Raw genomic sequence first — 20,314 nt, forward strand, 5'->3', positions numbered from 1 at the left:
TGGCTATAGGGCTGACTCCCACACAGCAGCATGTAGTTCACAGAGCCATACGGAATAGATGGGGAGATGTATTCACATCCCTTTTCTGCATATGGAAAAACTGAGGCCAAAATTTTAAGACAGAAAATGCCATACACACAGCTGAAACAGAATCAGGTGTTCCTTCTCTTCAAATATACCATCTCTTCCATGGTCCAAAATAAAAGAAACAACTTCAAAGTTAAAAACAAATGAACAGGGATGTCAGAGAAAATGGTAGGATAAAGACCTCTCAAAATTCTATGCTCCATAAAAGAAATAGTAATGCTGGAAAACAACTTTAGAATAACTTTTCAGAACTCCAGAGTTTAACCAAGGGCTTGCAGCAATCTGGGAGGATTTATTCAGGAAAAACAACTGACTATTGGTAAAAACAGTACACTGTATGGCGTTTTAACTTGTCCTATTCTCATTTTCCCCCTCGTCAGGTCTGTGGTAACCTTGAAAATCAACAGCCTGTAATCACAGCCTGTAAACCAGCAGTGTAACAGCTACTGGAAGGAGTAGAAAAGAGATGGCATTCCTTCAAAGCCCCACTCCCAGAGAACTGTCACTATTTGACTTATCTGGTGGTTTCCTGGAAGACTACACTCACAAGACTGTCTTTATTTGACCTGACTTGGAGCTCACATAGTACAAACAGCCTTCTCCTTGGGGGCATTTGTCAAAAACAACCAGAGACAATCGTTTGACATCAAGGCTGCCTAAGGCAGCAGATAAAAGCTAGGTAAACAACAGGGTAACCAAAAAAACTTAAAAGGAAAAGCTGGTAAACAAGATGTCCATAGAGGGCTTTGAAAAGCTCAAAATACTCCTGGAAATCTAGATGGCCATCTGCATGCTCAGGCCTTCAACATGCTCAGCAAAAGTCCTGAGAAGGGCCTAAGCTCTCACCCCAAGCTCACCCTGAGGCTCTGTGCAAGCATTAAGTAAAGGCCAAGGTGGAGTTGTAAGCTGCCTGGATGAGTACTGAAGGTGTGCTCCAACACACACTCAAAGCCCCTTGGCAAAGACTGTGGGACTTACTGGTTTTAGGCATTTAAAAAACGTTTCTGTCTAATCATTAGCTGATCACGAGTAAGTGAACAAAAACTTCACTGACCACACATGACAAAAAATAAAGACTTTATATAATTAGTTCATAAAGTCACTAAATATATAAACAGCAACAATAAACTCTGGGAGGGGGAGAAATCATATGTTCAGAATTATCATATTTGATTATTTAAAATGTCCAAATTTTAACAAAAAATTATGAGACATGAAAAAAACACAAGAAAATATATCCCGTACACAGGAGGAAAAAAAGCAGTCAATAGAGACCATCCTTGAGGAAGCCCAGATGTTGGACTTACTGGAAAAAGGCTTTAAATTGGCTATTTTAAATATGTTCAAAAAACTAAGGGAAATCATGTCTAAAGAACTAAAGGAAAGCATGAGAACAATGTCCAAATATAGACTATCAGTAAAGAGACAGAAAGTATTTTTTTTTTTTTTTAAAAAGAACCAAATAGCAATTCTGCAGTTGAAAATTACAATCACAAGAACAAAAAATTCACTAGAGGGGTTCAGCAGCAGATATAAACAGGCAGAAGAAAGCATCAATAAACTTGAATATAAGTCAATTGAGATTATCCAGACAGAGGAAAAGAAAGAAAAAAGAATGAAGGAAAATGAACAGAGATTCAGAGATCTGTGGGACACCATCAAGCATACCAACATACGCACAATGAAAGCCCCAGAAGGCGAAGAGAAAGAAAAAGGTGCAGAAAGAATTCTGAAGAAATAATGGCAAAAACTTCCCAAATTTGATGAAAAACATCAACCTATACTTCCAAGAAACTCAAAAAAGTCCAAATATGAGAAACTCAGAGATCCTCACCTAGATATATCACAATCAAATTATTGAAAGCCAAAGAAAAAGAGAGAATCTTGAAGTGAAAACAGAGAAGTGACTCCTCACATACAAGGGATCCTCAATAAGATTAACAGGTGATTTCTCATCAGAAACCATGGAGGCAAGCAGGCAGTAGGATAACACATTCAAAGTACTGAAAGAGACTGTCAAACAAGAATTCTGTATCCACCGAAACGTTCCTTCAGAAATGCAGGAGAAATGTAGGTGCTCCCCCTAAATTCTTCTTCTGTTGAAGCCCCAATCCCCAATGTGACTGTATTTGGAGACAGAGCGTTAAGGAGGAATTAAGGTTAAATGAGGTCATAAGGGTGGAACATTAATCTGATAGGACTGGTGTCCTTAGAAGAGGAAGACACCCCAGAGATTGATCTCTCTCCATGCACAAGCAGAGCAAAGGGGCATATGAGGACAGAGAGAGACTGCGGCCACCTGCAACCCAAGGAGAGAGGCCTCACCAGAAACCAACCCTGCTGGCACCTTGATTTTGGACTTCTAGCCTCCAGAAGTGTGAGAAAATAAATTCCTGTTGTTTAAGCCGCCCAGTCTGCAGTATTCTGCTATGGCAGCCTGAGCCAACTAAGACACCACTGAGACGACTAAGGCAGACCAAGGTCATTTTTCACTCCTTTCATTTTGTCACTGTGATAGATAACAGACATAATCAAATTTTCTCCACTGAGGCCACAAAGAGATGTCTCTGGCCATTAACTCCAACAGTTGTCGGAGCTATCTAAATTCTTTAATGGACCCATTAAATTCAGGCTTCAAACATACTTTCTCTAAGGTATTTTGTAGGATAAATCACTGTAAAATCAATCTATTATGAGTTGTTACCACCAGGTGGCTTTCTCTCTCATTTCTTTAATTCATAGGTAGCCTCTCCATCCCCACAGCCAGCCTCTCCACTATCCTAGATCAGAGGCAAGAAGCCAGGACCAAAGTATGGCTGACCTGGTGGAGAACAAAGATGGTGATGATGGTGAGAGTGGTGAGAAGATCAGTGAACATTTGTCAGGCACTTACCAGATGTCAAGCAGATTTATATTCATTACCTTTTTTGTTCTTCAAAACAACCATTGTTATTATCCCTACTCTTACAAGACTTAACAAGGTTGAACAATTTGCTCTATGTCACAGGATTCAAACCCAGACATGAGGACTCTAGTGCCCATTTCTTATGCTACAATTCTCAAAACTGAATCATTTAAACTCAAATTGTTACTGAACCACAGCTTTTTTGAAAAAATAAATAAAAATCCCTAATAATGAATCTGAAGTCTATGTCTAATTTCTTACTAAACACAACCAGGACAAAATCAGATCTACTAAATAGACTCTAAATGGAGCTTGCACCTGATAAATAAAACAGTCCACATAGGGTAAACAGGAAGAGTAGAAAAGCAGATAGAAGCTTCAGGAGAAAGTCAGCATTCCTAAATTTTAGCAGTAAGTGATTTTCAAAAATCAAATGAACACAAACACCCCAGCACCAACATTTTCCCCAATATCTCCAGGCCTAAGCAACTGCCTTCATCAAAACAATACAAAGTCAAGTCATGGTTTTCAAGTGAAGAACAGAAGCGTAACAAGTATCTGAGAATATCAAGACAAAAGCTCTTTCTTTTATAACACAATTTAATATGCCCTGGATATGCTCTGTGATTCCCGAATAGGGTGACTCAGGATATAATTATGTCTCTTAGAGTTCCCTGTTCACTAAGGATGTGTGCGGAACTACAGCAGAGAGACAGAACACCACCTCTGTTTTCTAATTCTGAGAGATCTGAGGAAAGAGAGAAGCAACTCATCCCTACCACAATGAAAAGAGCAACCTCATCCACAGGCGAGCTCCTTCTTCCTAAAATGGGCTAACCACCTGCCCATTCCTTCCTCATACATTTAATTTTTTTCTTACTGTATGAGCATTATTAAATTAACTAGAGCTTCTATTTCTGGAGGACAGATTACCAAAAGTTGGACTGCTGGTACAAAGTGTATGAGGCCATCAACTGTGATAGTTATTGCTAGATTCCTTTCCAAAGAAGTTCTGGGCACTAATCTTTTTTTTTCAGACTATATGAAGAAGACTGTCTTTTTCTACTAATATAGTATTTCATAGAATATAAGTACATGAAGTTTGGAAAGTCTTCTAAAGAACAAGAAACCAATGTTTGTTCTCCTGTGGAGGCTTCTGTAATCCCTTGTAGGGAGAAAAGTAGAAAAGAAATTGTTCCCCATAAAATTTATCTTCCTCTTGCAAAATCCACTTATGTTTCCTCTTCCCCTTCTTGTTCACTTTTTCTCTCTTCCCCATCACTCCACTGTAAGAGGTGCATCCATATGTATGAACGCAGCTTTCTCACTTGTAAGAGCCTTGACACATAATACACTTGTCCCATAATTCCACCATAGAGGAGGGGAAAGGAATGACAGTTGGGTAGCCAAATGTCTCCACAAAAGGTAAGACTTTATTGTTACTTTCATTCTTGACTATGAGAGAGGCTAAATCCCTTAAAGAAAGGCTCCCTCCCACCATTTTCTTAAGTGAAACCTTTCTTCCAGTAACTGAAAAGTGAGTTGATAAACTTATTAATTAAGGCTCTGAACCAGTCTGCTGGGATCTGAATCCTAGCTCTTCCACTGACCAGTTGTGTCACCTGGGAACAAGTTACTTAACTTTGGCCTCTGTTTCGTAATCTGTAAAATGGATATAAAAATAATTCTTACTTTGTAAGGTTGTTGCAATGAGAGTGTGTATATGTTTATGTTTGTGTGTATATTTATAAACATTTATATATGCATATATATAAAGTCCTTGGTACCTGAAACACAGCAAGACCAATATAAGTGTTAGCTGTAAATCTGAGCCACATTCCCCACCACCCACCTGGAAGGCACCCCAAAAGGAAGCAGGATGTGGAGAGTTCAAACTTCATTTGCCCTCTAACTCCATGTGCAATGGGATGCACACCAGGCTCAAAGAGAACATCTCTCTTCTTCCTCTTTGAAGGGCTGCAGCCTGCTGTCCCTCACTAGGTGTAGCAGGGGAAGGGGCCCTGGGCCCTGCCCTGTGGGAGCTCGTGGTCTAGTGAGCCTGGCGAGAAGAGCATTTACTGCCCTCTCCTGAAAAAATGTAGGCAGATCCAGTTTCAGGGGCAGGACTTGAAAAACTATTTGCGTATTCAGTTTAATTTCTAATTGTTTTCTGAATAGAAATACATATGAATTAAAAAGCTATTAAGATAAAAGACATCCAGCTGAACACAGAGAGACTACCTTGCAACTTGTCATTGCTCTAGGTCAAATAAAGTCACATCTTTAAGGATGGCAGAGCTGACGGGTCACCATCCCCATGAAGGTACAACAGCCCAGTATTAGAAACCTGGGCAACCACTCAGAGCCCCACTTTAGGGAGATTCTTATGTACTGTTTATAACTGAGCAGAGATGCAAGGAGACTATTGGTGAAGGAAGCACTGTGGGCTAGTAAGGATAAGAAACTGGGGCTTATAGAGACAACTTTAAGTAAGAACCCAACCCCGTCACCCCTCCACTTACTATTTTTTCCTACAGCAGGTATGACAGGACCAGACCCATATCCCTGGGGCCCTCACCATCCCAGTACATGCCCACAGTGTCCTCCTACAAGCACCTGTGCCTCCTGGCCTGAGCACTTCCCTCGCTGCTGTGCAGCTGCCAGAAGTGGAGCCAAGAACAACAGTGTCAGTGACAGATGGGACGTGAAGGGTAAAGGCCTCCCTTTCCCAGCCCAAGATGGGAAAACGCCGAGGCACGTTCTCTACACAGGCTCTCAAGGTTCTGTGATGGGACTGCGCTCCAGCTGCTCACCGTGGTAACCCACTCAGTCACAGTCTTTACTGGCTGTGTCATTTTCTGCTCTATCTGGGATTCCTGGGCCCCTCTTCTAAATAAACTACTTACACGCAAATCCTTGTCTCAGGATCTGCTTCCAGTAGATTCCAACCTAAGTCATTTCCTCTTTAAATATGGGCACTTTGGGAGAATCTTATGACTCCTTTCCCCTTGCCACAATGTTTATTTCAATCAGGCGTCCCCTCCATAACGCTGATCGCTTCAGCCATTGGAGATGAGCTGGGCCCTACAGTAGCTGCCTTGGTCTTACAAACGCCACTCAGACCCCGGGAGCTGCAGGTTGTCCTCTCAGGAATGGAATTCTTCCCACCATGCAATGCTGGGGTGTCTTCCCTGTCTGGTGACTCTCCTGCAGCGGGGCTGTGCACAGTCACAGCTCCACTACCTCTCCTGACGCAGCTCAAACCCACGGCTAAAGCCACTGCACACCAGGCACACATATGTCTTCTCGCTTGAAGTCTTCTTCAGTGGAGCTTTAAGGTATTTCTTCTGCCCAACAGCCATCTCAAATGGATGCTCCTTTTATAGGAAACGTGAGCAATTTAGACAGGCACTCTGCTTTTCATGGCTCACCTGATCTGCTGGAATATTACAGCACCAAGGGAGACCATTTCACTCTCTCCTAGGGTTAGATAAAAATGCAGCATCTAAATAAATTGGAATACTTCACATGTATGGCTAGGATGTTTTTATCTGATCAGGAATTTCTCGCAACTTGTGGAGAGCATTCAGCCCTGCTACCTTAAAAGGCAGTCTAGCAGGATGGCTAATAGCATAGATGCTGAAGCCAAATGGTCTGGGTTTGATTTTGACGCTGCCTAGCTGTGTAGTCTTGGGCAAGTTAACTTACCCCTCTGAGCCCTCCTATAAAATGAGGGTAACGACAGTATCCACTTCCAGGATCACTGAGAAGATTAAATGAATTGATCAATATAAAGTGCTTAATGCAGCACCTGGCACAGGATAAGTATACAATGATCATCATTCATTGTTACTATTAGTATTAGAAGTGGAAGTAACAACCTGCACAACCATGCTCCACGTGACCCCTGCAGGAAGGTTTACAACAGGGAAAGCAGAAGTCCCCAACCAGCCTTTAGCCCGGTGGTGGAATTCCCTGGTCCTCCACAGTTCTCCAGTCCTCGCAGAGTATAATCTTGCTATGAAGTGTTTAGTTCACTGCTGCTTTTAGTAGAACGTATTTCACAGCATAATAGTTCAAAGAAAATTCACAATCCCCAACCCAAAATTTATTCCTGCACAAACGCCATCCCCATCTCTCTTAGGTAGATACATCCTGATGTATTTTTATGTATATTCTCTAGTTACTGCTCATACAAAAAGCTGAGCAACTAGAAGAACATGTCTAGAGACCAACAGAATTAGAGTTTACCCAAAAGAAAAAATGACAGTGTATAACACAGGGGAATCATTACTAAATTACAGTGAAATTTGTGAGGATTCAAATGGGGGCCTGAACTCTTGTCTTTTTAACCAAAAAGTTTACCAACCCCTTAAAAAACCTTTACTAAGTAAACTAATAGTAGAAACAATCTTGGGGGATGTCTAGACCAATTATGAATTTTCTTAAGAGAACATGACTCTAAGAGCAGCCACTGGATGCATGAAAACATTGGAGTCTTATTATAAAACTGAGCAAGAGTTTTTACATTGAAAAAATGAACCACCACTACTTGATGACTTTTCTTAGCAGAGCATCCAAGTTATTCCTACAGTTGACAGCTGCACGACCACTTTAAAAAAATATACCTTTTTCTATAATTCAGAATTATCATTCATTTGATAGATCCTTTCCCCTTCATTAGTGTTTTCCACTTCAGCGGACACCCCCAATTCAGGCCCTTTGTTAATTCCTCCCATCTGAACCAAGGCTGATTCCCTCAGCTCCACTAACTCCTTCCCCAGCCTCATCTTCCTCCAGCTGCACACCTGTGATGTAACTGCTCCGTTCACAAGCCCTTCCTTTACCTGCCCCAACACACAGACACACATGCACAGACACACGATTCCGGGGGGAAATCTCAATTCTTGAGCTGGTACTAAGAAGTTCCATGATGTACCTTTCCAAGCTCATTGTCTACCACTTCTCTACAAGAATGTTAGACTTTAGCCAAACCGGACAACTATCCACTGGGCTTTCCTGCTTCTACTTCTTTACTCATAACATCTCCCTAGATGTCTACTCATAATCCTAGAATGCCTATCACATCCCCACTGACTGACCCCCTACCCATCCTTCACACCACCTCAAACACCACCTCCTCCACAAAGCCTTAGGTTCTCATTTCAGAGGAAGCACACCTTCTTTCTCCATGTACCTCATGCCCGCCCCATGTAACTGGCACTTATCACATACTATCCGGTGCCGTAGAAAGAACATCACCTTGTGGGAAGCACCTGGGGAGCAAGCGTTATGGAATTCACGGGGGAGGCTTTTGTGGCGTCTCAGACAGAACACTTGCTCAACATCTATTACTGACTTCAACCAGTGAGACTGTACTGTGCTTCAGGCCAGTCCCTGGAGACCAACGACTCTGCGCACAGAGACTAATTCGTATGACTGCCCAAAGAAGAGGATCACAGACTTCCACCAAAAAATAAAACGTAACACATATGATAGGAATTGTTCTGGAATTAGTATGTAATAAGGATGAACTAAGACATGATTTTACTGAAAAGTATTTACCTTGAAATTGATGGAACATCAATGGGAAATTGAAAAAGGCAAGATATAATATTCTCAAAATGTTGCCTAATTGATTCTTATAGACAGCCAATAGTCAAAGCTTTTAAGGAGATGACACTTTTCAGTATAAAGGAAACACTTCTAATTATTATATGTGACATTTTTAAGAGGTTGTCAGCTATATGTGTCTTGTCCTAACTTTAAATATAACTAAAAAGGAGACATAACTTTATGTAAGGTAAGGAATCAGGAGTGCAAATAGAAAAAAAAATCTCCCGTTTTACTTAAGTACCATTGACACTGCCATACTAAGAATGTGTCTATCAGGAAGCGGCACAGAAAGAACAAACCAGTTTATAGATTAAAAACATGTCAACTATTTCATGACCAAATGTCAAACAGAAAAACTGTCTGAATGATTTAGAAGTCTATCACACCATACCACATCCGGCGTACATCTAATGGCACAGAAATCATTTATCATTAAAGGCCTTTTTATACAGGTCAGGGTTGCTGGGGCTTGGTGTTTTGTATCTTACAGTTTAAAGAATGCTCTAAATTCTAGGTTTTTAAACTTTTTAATCTTTGGGAAGAAAAACTAAAACTTCCTATAAACTCAGATTAATGCCTGCTAATGCACGGAAAAAAGGAAAACTAAAACCTTCCTCCTACTATAAAAACAAAATAGTGTGGCCTCTGTTTCTTTTCTGATAAGAGTCTTAAATACCAAACAGTTAACTGCATAATAACATTTACTGGCAGCCAGGCAGCCTGCTTAGCAGATATATAAAGCAGGTAAAAGGAGAAAAAGTTAATTTCTTGGCTGAATGATTCCATCGGTAGCTATAGGGCAAACCTGAAAGTCTTTTAGTAAAGTAGCAGTTGATTCTTCTATCAATCTGTAGCACACATACTCTTCCAAGGAAAGCATTAAATATGAAAATCATATCCCGTTATCATCTGTTTCCAGCTTTCAGCCCAGTAAGCTTTTCTTAATGAAGGCTGCAGCCTAAGGAACGAGCATGCTGTTGGCTTTCCTGAATAATGGAGTGATGCGACCATTTTTGCTTATTACAATATCGACTGGCTGAGGGGGTTTCACACAGTCACAAGTGACTACTCTTGCCAGCATGCTCCAAGTTATTACAAGATGTTTTTAGACATTTCATCTAAAAGAGCTTTACTGCTTTTAGGGAAGAAAACATCTATGGTCTTGAACAGAATCATTTATATGGAGATAGCGGGAGGATTAGAAGCATGCACCACAGCAGAGCCACAGCAGAGTTTATTGAAGGATTCCTTGCCGGGCTTTTTGTCTGTGCTTAGATATGCAATCTTTTCTTCCCACTTTCTCTGTGAAAAGGTTAAAATGTACAAAATTAAATACACAAAGAAGCAAAATGCCACATTTTGTTTACTTTTCATTTAAAACATATCTGAACTAAGAAAAAAGCAGCTCCAAAGCATTATGTAGAAAAACACAATTTCACCTACTAATAACACTGAGGTTTTCTTTGGAATCTCTCTCTTTTAAACCCACAGTGACTGCCTTTCAGCAAATTTAATTGAATTAGACATTAAAGCAATACTCTATAAGCAAAAGTCTTTAAATAATCACTTAAAGTTTAATGAAAAAGATCTTTGTAATAAGATGATTTTATTTTAAACAATATCTTAAAAGATGAACACTCCAGAAATCCTCTGTTAACACAAAGTTTAGCATTTTAATTTATTACCTTTTCTCTATCTTCATCTTTCAGTTCATCTGTTATTCCCAGGCTATCTTTTGAAAGTAGCTGCATCTTCTTAATTTGAGTCTCATATTCTATCTAAATATAAACAAAGTTGATTTGTGGTGGATATTATTACAACTAACATTGTCCATGTTTTTCAGTCCTTACAACATAAAAGGAACATTGAAGTAGAAATTCAAAGCTGATGCTGCTGAGAAAGTCAACTTATCTTTAAAAAATATACAATTTCACAAATACACATCAAAAGCTGCATTTTATAAAATGTTATATATTTTTAAACAAAATAAGATCTGATAGATTTTTACTTACTCTCTCATCAATTTAGGGAATAAAACCTTGATATATTAAGCTATCATGAAAATCCAGTTACTTTATTAGGAAGGTAACACATTAGATAGTGTTTTCTCAGAAAAGTTTTGTCCTAAACAAAGGAAAAGAAATCAATCCTACTGACTTCTTATCTCTGTGATATTTACATAATATCATGATCCTACTAGTAACAGCAATAGAGTATATTACTTGCTAGATCATCAACATGAAATGAATTCCATTTTCTATGAATAGAAATACACTGTAGCCATCAATGATCAGTACCATGGGAATCAAGTTTGCCCTGGCACTAATAACTAGACAAAGATGTCTGCATCATTGTCACACTATAATTGATGAAAGTGATTCCATCGTAAAATGTCTTATTTTTAAAAGCAAGGCATAATAAGCACTTTGATTCAGTATGTTAGTAATTAAAGCCTTAAAAAGTCACTGATTGTGGTCCATCACAGAAAAGTATCAGAATATTTTCTAAATTAGGCAGTGATGCACTGCAATTAGAAACACACCTGTGAGATAATCAAGTTAGAAAACTGTTTCCTTAGTTCTCAGTTTGAACATAAAAAAGGCCCGAGTTTGTTTTGACACACAAAAAATGAACAGACAATAATAACAAAAATTGACTTGTTTCCCTCAAAGCATCTTAAAAGGTATTACATGCTGCCCCATTTTTAATAACAGTTAAGCGGGGATTTTTTTCCTCTGTCAGAATGCTATCAATATGACAGATGGCAGTAATGTTCTAAAAAGATACCTAGTTAAAAAAAAGTGTCATAAGGCCAGTACAAATGATAACATAAACCAATAATAAAGACATAAGGCAATTAAAAAATACAGTTTACATCTCTCTGCCCCATATCTACTTCTTTGAACTCAAGAGATACTTAATTTTTAACCCCAAGAGCTTTAAACAGGTGTATTTCACAGATTCCAAGGGAAAGTATCTTTAAAAAGAGATTGGGGGGGGGGTGGGTTACAAAATAAACAAAATAAACAGAAGTTTACTAAAAAATTAGAGGTTAAATAAAAATTCTTTATTCCTGTGGCTACAACTGTTTTCTTATGTTCTTTGAGATCAGTTATAAACATGCAACGGGCATTGAACCTGACTTTCTCATTACAACATCATTTCAGAGCCATACCTTCCAGAGATAGAGCGCTTTGTCACGGATACATGAGAGTATTATTCAATTCATTTTGCCCAAGAAAAAGTGATAACTGCATGAGGGCTTCATAAAGAAGAGGAAGGAAAGTATCTTCAAGAGTCCAATTTAGGGGCTGGCCCCGTGGCCGAGTGGTTAAGTCCGCGCATTCCGCTTAGGCGGCCTGGGGTTTCTATGGTTCGAATCCTGGGCACGGACATGGCATCGCTCGTCAGGCCACGTTGAGGCAGCGTCCCACATGCCTCAACTAGAAGGACCCCCAACTAGAATATACAACTAGGTACCAGGGGGATTTGGGGAGAAAAAGCCAAAAAAAAGCAAAAAAAAAAACCAGTCCAATTTAGATTGTCCTCACAGCATCTGAAAAATTTACTGAACTGTACATACTCTTCTAAATTAAGGATGCAAATAAAAACTGTACGATGTATTTGAAATCAAAAAGTTAGTATGATAAATTGATAAGTGATACAAACGTTACTCTGCATCAGCTAGGACCATGGATTTCCATGTAAAACTGCTTTGCTCTCTTTTTTTATTTATACACATGATACTTGGTTATTATCCATCAAATCCACCTCCTGAACACTGGAGATCAGCGGTTCAACCGTGCTCTGCTGGGGCCGTCAGACCCCCGAGTTCCACTTCCTCTTCTACCTGCATTTAAACAAAGCATTCTACTGTGTTTAAAAGTGTTTTTTTTTTTTTAAAGTTTAGAAAACACTGAATAGATGACTCTTTCCAATACTTTCCCAGCTAAACAAGTCTGACGAAACAGCAGAGCATGGGTCCTTATCTGCATCTATTTCTCCAACCATCAGTCTTTCATGTTTTATTCCCAGTTTCTTCTCTGATCAGGTCTGACGTGTTTCTTCTATTTCCACAACACATTGGGGCTTGCATTGCCTCCTTTCTCTCTGGTGCAGACTCAGGTCCCTGTCCTCTTCTTGCAATGTGGCCTAGATTCCTCACAGTCAGATATGCTGCTTCAGGGGCCAAATCACTCCTGCCCCAGCTGTATCTGCCTGTCCAGAGCCTCTCTAAGGATAATCCCCTCATCCCCCAACTCCCCTAGGGAAATCTGTTTTAACAAACCCAAGAGCACTGAATTAACCCATCAGGTAACTTGTTCTGTCCGTTACTGTATCACCTTACAGAACTGGGCTTGATGCCCACCTAAGTTTAGGAGGACCTTCCTACTCACTTCCTTACTCGGCACAAGCAATTTATCTCAGCTCAATTAATGAAGTCTGTTGATAATGATCTGGGGCCCCGGGAAGAGGAGACGGCGGTTCTGGTAGATCTTTCAGGACTCTAGCATCTCTCTCCATGCTCACAGTATGTCCCATTTTCCATTATGCTTTCTTCTTTTCTTCTATATCCTCACTAACATTCCTTCAATTTCCCCTCATCACATTACCGCTTACCTAAAAGTGCCACCACTACTTTCCCCCATCCCCAGGCTTTCTTTTTTCATTGGTTTTTGGGATTGTACAGTAATTCTCAATTATAAAAGTAAATAGAATTAAAGATTGGCTGGCCTGGCCTCCTCATGGTAGAGTTGAAGAACGGCACAGAGAGTCACATAAACTGTCTGATTTGACCCTTTGGTGAATATGAGAGATGGGACTAAGATTTATAGTCTTTTGTTTTCTCTTCTATTTTTTCTAGTATATGGGATTCCTCTTAGATGCTAAAACTTTACCAAAAGATATGGAAGAACATTTATTTATTCAACTAAAATATATTAATAGGCAAGATACTCAGGTTGATAAAAAATGGGATTTGCTACAGACTTTGTCCTCAAGGAGCCTAAAGGTCATACCCTGCCCACAGTGGCTGTCACAATGCTCAGTAAGGTGTCCAGTGAGAGCTCAAAAGATTTGTTCTCCTCAAATTTCATCCCCTATTGGGACATATGACCTAATGAGTGAATTTTTAACAAGAATCATACTTTAAATATTGACATTATATCTTCAGAATGCCTCTGCTATTAAACACAAATGCTCCTGGAAGGTATAACACAGGCCATAATCAATACCACATTAGTTCCCACATAGTTGCTCATGGTCCATAGAAGAAAATGACAAAACACATGGAGAATTAAGTTTCAGTCAAGGGGGAGTCTCAGTGCTCATTGAATGCTTACAGTCAAGGATGGGGGCTGTTAATGCTCACTGAGTGCTTCAAGGATGGGGGACTCAATGTTCACTGAGTGCTTACAGGGAAGGATGTGGGTCTCAGTGCTCACTGAGTGCTTACAGTCAAGGACGGGGGACTCAATGCTCACTGAGTGCTTACAGGGAAGGATGTGGGTCTCAGTGCTCACTGAGTCCTTATGGTCAAGGATGGAGGGACTCTGTTCACTGAGTGCCTACAGTCAAGGATGGGGGGGTGTCTCAGTGCTCACTGAGAGCTCACAGCCAAGGATGGAGGGTCTCAGTGCTCACAGTGCCTACAGTCAAGGATGGGCGTGTCTCAGTGCTCACTGAGGGCTTCCAGTCGAGGATGGGGGTCTCAGTGCTCACTGAGGGCTTCCAGTCAAGGATGGGGGACTCAGTGCTCACTGAGTGCTTACAGTCAAGGATGGGGGGTCTCAGTGCTCACTGAGTGCTTACAGTCAAGGATGGAGGGTCTCAGTGCTCACTGAGTGCCTACAGTCAACGACGGGAGGGGTCTCAGTGCTCACTGAGTGCTTACAGTCAAGGATGGGGGGGTATCAGAGCTTCCCGAGTGCTTACTATGTGTCACATTCTGGGTCAGATGCTGAGAGCATTGAAATATTAAGACAAGGAGCTCACAGTCAGTGGGAAAACAGACACGTAAACAATTATAATACTATGAAGGAAGTGCTTACTAAGATCATTATGACACAGATCTAAGGCAAGAAAGAGGAAGAGAGGCCTTCTAGTTGAAGGAGATAGGAGATAATGTAGTGCTTTCAAGGAGATACAAATTGTTCAACAAATTTAAAATTGTGTGGTGCATGTGAATGAGTGAGAGTCTGTGTGAGAGAGTGCGAGAGCACACGGGTGAGAGATAAAGATGTAGAGGGACAGTGGGAAGACCTGGGGGTGAAACAGATAAAGGGGAAGACATGGAGGAGACAGGGGTGGGACAATTTTGGCATAGGAGAGAGGAAGAAAAGACGAGGGAAGTCAGGGAGAGATCGGAGGATGAGGTGGGGTAGAGGGAGAAGGTGGAAGGGGATAGGTTGGGGAGAGAAAATGCGCACGTCTGTGTATTTGCGTGTGAGGGAGCGAGAACATGTGTGAGTGTGTGGTCACTGGGGTGGGAGGTCATAAGACTGAAGCTTTAGGGTGCTTTGAAGGCAGAGACCAGCTTCTGGGCTTTGTCCTGAAAAGGGTGAGCACTCAAGCACTTCAGGCCGATGAGAGATATAACCAGATGATGACTCTCACTCTGCCTGCGGACCCTCCCTGAATGCCCTCACATGCCAGCCCCATGCCTGTCACCTGAATGTGGAAAGCTAAAGCAGATGCCAGCAATACACCACACATGTCCCTGGGATCTTTCTGGGTGCTCCTAAGTTCCAGTATCTCTGGCCCTGTGCCTAAGGTTCCTCAGAACCTGGCAAGGCTGTTCTGCTCACAGGAGCACATGGTTAATTCCCCACTACCTGCACCCCTCCTCCATCAGTCCTCAATCAATGATGCTCAGAAGCCAGTGTATGCATATCCAAAACACCCTGAAGCATTTACCAGAATTTCCCTGTGGGATTAAGCTCCAGGCGCTGACTGTGGCAGTCGGCTTAATAAAACACCCTTTCCAGCCACCTGCCCCTCCCTGTCTCACCTCCCCACTGGCCTATTGACTTGCCTTGTACTTCCCAAATAAACGACTTACTTACGAACCTTGTCTCAGGGTCAGCTTCAGGGAGAACTCAACCTGAGACAAGGACAAAGGACACCCAAGGAAAACTGCTCTAAGGGCCAAGTGGAGCCTTCCACAAAGCTGCTAATGCAGGGCAGAAAGACAAAGAGAAGGACACAATCTTCACAGAACTAATAACAGTAATATTTATATTCTTCAACTGAGATTCTTCAGCCTCTTCGGCCATCTGACAAGTAGCAATATAGCCACAACACTGTAATTTCAAAACTACATGACATATCAATTTCCTTACAAAGCCCTGAAAATTATTAATAGGCCCCCAAATAAAGTAGCATAATTCATAAATCAGTTGAAAAGTTTTTCTAAGCTTTTAGCTCTTTTTAAAAGATTTTAACATTATATAATTAAGCAGGCCAGTCTTACAAGGAGGAAGAAATTCACTTAATATAATTTGTACAAAATCTCCACTTCTCCCCCACTGTTTCACTTTCCGGAATTCTACCAATTAGAAGTTCATTCGCATTGACAATATTCTTTGCAAGGGGAAATACCCTTGGCATTTGGGGGCTGTGGGCAATACACCATGAACATGCTCAATCAGAACACCTTTCTCCTAGGACTTACACGAGGTCAGTCAGCAAAGGAGAGAAAGATCTGATTTCCTGAGTGGGGCAGGATTAAGAGGAGAAAAGTGCTTCTGGCATACTTCAGGCCACCACTGGACACCAGCACCAAAGGAAGAGGCAGAAAGAAATGAGAAGACACCAGAGACAAACATCCCCCACTCGGAGACTCCACTTACTGCACAGCTTGCCGAGCTAAGTGGTGGCACTGGCTGGGGATCCTGAGCTCACTAGTTTCGTGGGCACACATAAAGCATCTTAACTCGGCATAACTGCCAAAGCACAGTTCTCCACGGAACTCATCTCTCCCTCCTGCAGCTATATGATCTGTTCTTTTATGCCATCACATTTTTTTGAAGGCATTCCTTATCCAAAATTCAAAAAGAAACATCTATGTAATTTTTGAACCATGTTTTTGAATAAAGGTTTACACATTCTTATATAGTTTATCATTCTTTTCTTTAAAATGGTCCCCTATGTTCATATCCTTTAGTAGCTCACTATGTAAGTTTATTTACTTTTTTACACATTCTATATGCAACAAATGCTTTCAATATAAAAATATTTACAAAGGATGATTCTTCCCTTCAAATTCCTCCCTCGTATTTGTTTATAACAAGTAAATCAACATGAAAATAAGAGGAAAATTTCTATCTCCTTTATTCCCTGCTTCATGCACCACTTTTCTCTGTGAAATCTTTGAAAAGACAAGAGGTTTTTGATGTTGATAATGATCATTGCTTTTTCAACTTTATGCATTCTACTGCAACACTAAGAGGAAAAGACCTGGAGTACTGTGGCTAAAACCTGCTGCTGCGGGAGCACATCGAACCTCCAGATCCTGGTTTCTAAACACCTTCCCCACCAAAAGGAACCACAGCTGCTTGGATAAGAGGCCAGTCCCAGGTCCGAGGCAGGGAAGTATAAGGTAAACCTGAAACATCTTGTGCCCAAAAGCAAAGAAAGCTCAGAACTAAGAGAGTCATGTCAAAAAGACACAGGAACCAATCGGAAGAGACTCTCAACGCCCAAATTTGGGAAAATATGAGCAAAAAGAATAATTATAGTAATTGATAATATACTGACTAAATAAAAATTCACAAGTCCATGGTGATATTTAAAAAGGGAAAGAGAGGGAGAGAAAGAGAAGGAAGATAAAGGAAAGAAAGCTCTTTTTTACAGAAGAATGCCAGCTACTGTAGACAATAAGATAAAATTAGATAATCACGATTTTACAACCTCCACTATAACTGATGCAGGAATCGTCAATGGATCCTCAGACCACTAGGGAAAAGGCTGTTGAGGAATAAGATATTCCCAAGATGCCAAACCATCACGCCATAGACTATTTACTAATTGACAAAGGGAAAAAAGGTACCTTACAATAGACAGATCTAGAGACTACCATCTTAACCAAGGCATCAAACTCAGCCTCACTCAGGTAGAATCACCTGACATCGTGACATCATAAGCCTCCTGATGGGAAGCACTGAGAAGCATACAACCTCAGCTGTGATTATTTACATTTAATTCATTAAAATAAACAAAACTGAAATTCAGTTACAAATTCAGCCACATTTTAAGTGCTCAACAGCCATGTACGCCTAGTGGCTACCATATTAGACAGCATTAGTATAGACAGAGAATACTTCCATCACCACAGAAAGTTCTGTTGGGCAGTGCTGATCTAGACCAAATTTCCAGTTTACAGGAAACATAGGGAATGCTAGACAAGTTAAATGAGTCCTCAAAGAAATAACCAGTCAAATACAGAATGTGAGTCATTCTACAAACAACTAACTGGCCGGCCTTAGTAAAAAAGCCAATGTGGGTTTTTTTTTAAAAAAATAGGAAGAGCAGTGGGAGACTAAATTAGATCAAGAGACTAAAAAAGACACAATAACCAAATGTAATACGTGAACTCTAGTTGGCTCCAGGTCTGGAAAAATAAAGGGACTTTTGGGGGGAACTGGGGAAATTTAAATATTGGATAGATATTAAGTGATATTACGGAATCATTATTAATTCTCTTAGGTTTGATAATGGTAATGATTACATAGGAGACTCTCCTTGTTATTTATTAGGAGGTACAGATAAGTATTTAAGGGAGAAGCATCACGGTGTCTGCAGGACACAGTCAACGACTCAGGAAAAAAATATACACACACACACACAAAGGAAATATAGCAAGATATTTACAACTATTGCATCTAGGTAGGGAGTATATGAGTTGTTTTAGTCCATTCAGGCTGCTGTAACAAAACAGCACTGACCAGGTGGCTTATAAACAACAGAAATGTATTGCTCACAGAGCTGGAGGCTGGAAGCCCAAGACTAAGGCACCAGCGTGGTCACCTTCTTGGTAGGACTCTCTTCCTGGTTCAGAGCCAGCACCTCCTTGCCATGTCCTCATAAGGTGGAAGGGGCTAAAGATCTCTCTGGAGCCTCTTTTCTAGGCACTTATCCCATTCATAAGAGTTCCGCCCTCATGACTTAAGTACCTCCTAAAGACCCCACCTACTTTCATCTGCAGGGGTTAAGATTTCAACATATGAATCTCGGGGGGACACAAACATTCAGACCATAGCATGAATGTTCATTATAAAAATTCTTTAAATTTTTCTGTGTATTTGAAATTTTTATAATAAATGGCTGGAGAAAAACTGCTTAAGGGGGAGAAAAAAAAGAATGGGAAGGATTGAAGCCAACTCCTCCTGTGACCAGTATTCGGCTGGGTTAACTTGGGCAATGACCCCTGACCTGTGCAAATTGTGAGAAGAAAAGCTCAGCCCTCCACACGTGGCATAATTTGTAGAGCAGAAGGTTGCCAAGCATCTCAAAGGACAGGGAATGGCAGGATCAAGAGGGCCATGAGAGCAGCTGCTCTGTGTCGCACAACCGAGGAGCAGGAAGGCGAACTCCTCGTGCTACCCCCAGGCTTCTCCCAGTGCACTGAGGGACCGGAACAGAGGAGCCCAGGCCACAGAAAAAGAACCTTTTAAAGAAGGAAGAAGTTTCTAGAGGGAACAAACATTAACGACTGCCACTGATCTGAAACTTACTGCTCATAGTTTCCAATTTTAGCAAAACAGGATTAAAAAATAGTACAAAACGAGCTGTCACCTTCAGTCCTTGAAGCTTCTCTGTATTTGTGGAAAAGTGTCCAACACGAGTTTGAACACGTTCCAACTGCTTTAAATATTCCTGGTTTCGAGTGTGAGCCTTCTTTTCTGATTCACATATTTCCTTCAGGTATTTCTTTAGTTTTACATACTTCAGCTTAACTCTAGAAAAATAAAAGCAGATACTTAAGCAATGGAGTTAGGACTTCTGACAAACCTAAGGAGGAGAATTTTCTTTAATAAAATTGTTAATGAGACAATGTATTCTAAGATATTTTACCCAAACATTGAAACCTAAAGGACAGAATGTATGTGCATTCTGAGAGAGAGGAAATTAATGCAACATCACTGAGGTCTCACATCTAGGCATAACTCTCCTGAGAAATGTATATAAGACCATATTATAACATTCACACAGTAAAGATTTATGTGGATTTCTTTCTCAAAATTAAATGTGATTTCAACAGCAGTGTCTACGTGGCCATGTTCAGATGAATACCCATGAGTATTCCTTTATAGGACAGACAATTTCAAAACTATCTGCTCACATGGAAATAGAATCAAACTATAAACCACAATCCATAAACATTAAGAAAATTTTAAATTTAAAATACCAAAGAAGCTCTCATTTAGATAATGTAAAAACTTTTCTCAGAAATTACAACATACTATATTATTAAAATATTTTATAATAATATATGGACTGTAACTCTACTCAAATTGTGAAAAAACCTTTAGAGATTCTCACCCAATGCATAATGCTGAATAGCTCAAGTTGTGCAGCCCATTCTTCTCATAGAACCAACACTGCTAATTCTAGCTCTTTCTTTTTCACAAGTATTCAAATCACAAAAGAGTACCTGCTATGCAGCATTTCTATTGTTGGCTCAAAAAATTATTCAACATTCTTTGA

At 40.4% G+C, this 20,314-nt stretch overlaps 1 protein-coding gene across 3 annotated transcripts in view; it reads right to left on the reverse strand.

Annotated features, from left to right (window-relative positions):
* The window catches only part of KIZ (kizuna centrosomal protein), a 120,492-nt gene that overhangs the window by 90,492 nt on the left and 9,686 nt on the right, over positions 1–20,314 (reverse strand). The window contains exons 3-4 of one of the 3 annotated variants that reach the window (XM_014855708.3): positions 19,403–19,565; positions 10,294–10,386 (exon numbers count right to left, since the gene is read on the reverse strand). In XM_014855708.3, coding sequence (XP_014711194.3) covers positions 10,294–10,386; positions 19,403–19,565 — 256 coding nt within the window. The remainder of the gene's footprint in view (positions 1–10,293; positions 10,387–19,402; positions 19,566–20,314) is intronic. The other 2 variants (XM_070485493.1, XM_070485494.1) reach the window with 2 other exon arrangements.

The sequence above is a fragment of the Equus asinus genome, chromosome 15, assembly GCF_041296235.1.
Source record: "Equus asinus isolate D_3611 breed Donkey chromosome 15, EquAss-T2T_v2, whole genome shotgun sequence".
Lineage (NCBI taxonomy): Eukaryota > Metazoa > Chordata > Mammalia > Perissodactyla > Equidae > Equus > Equus asinus.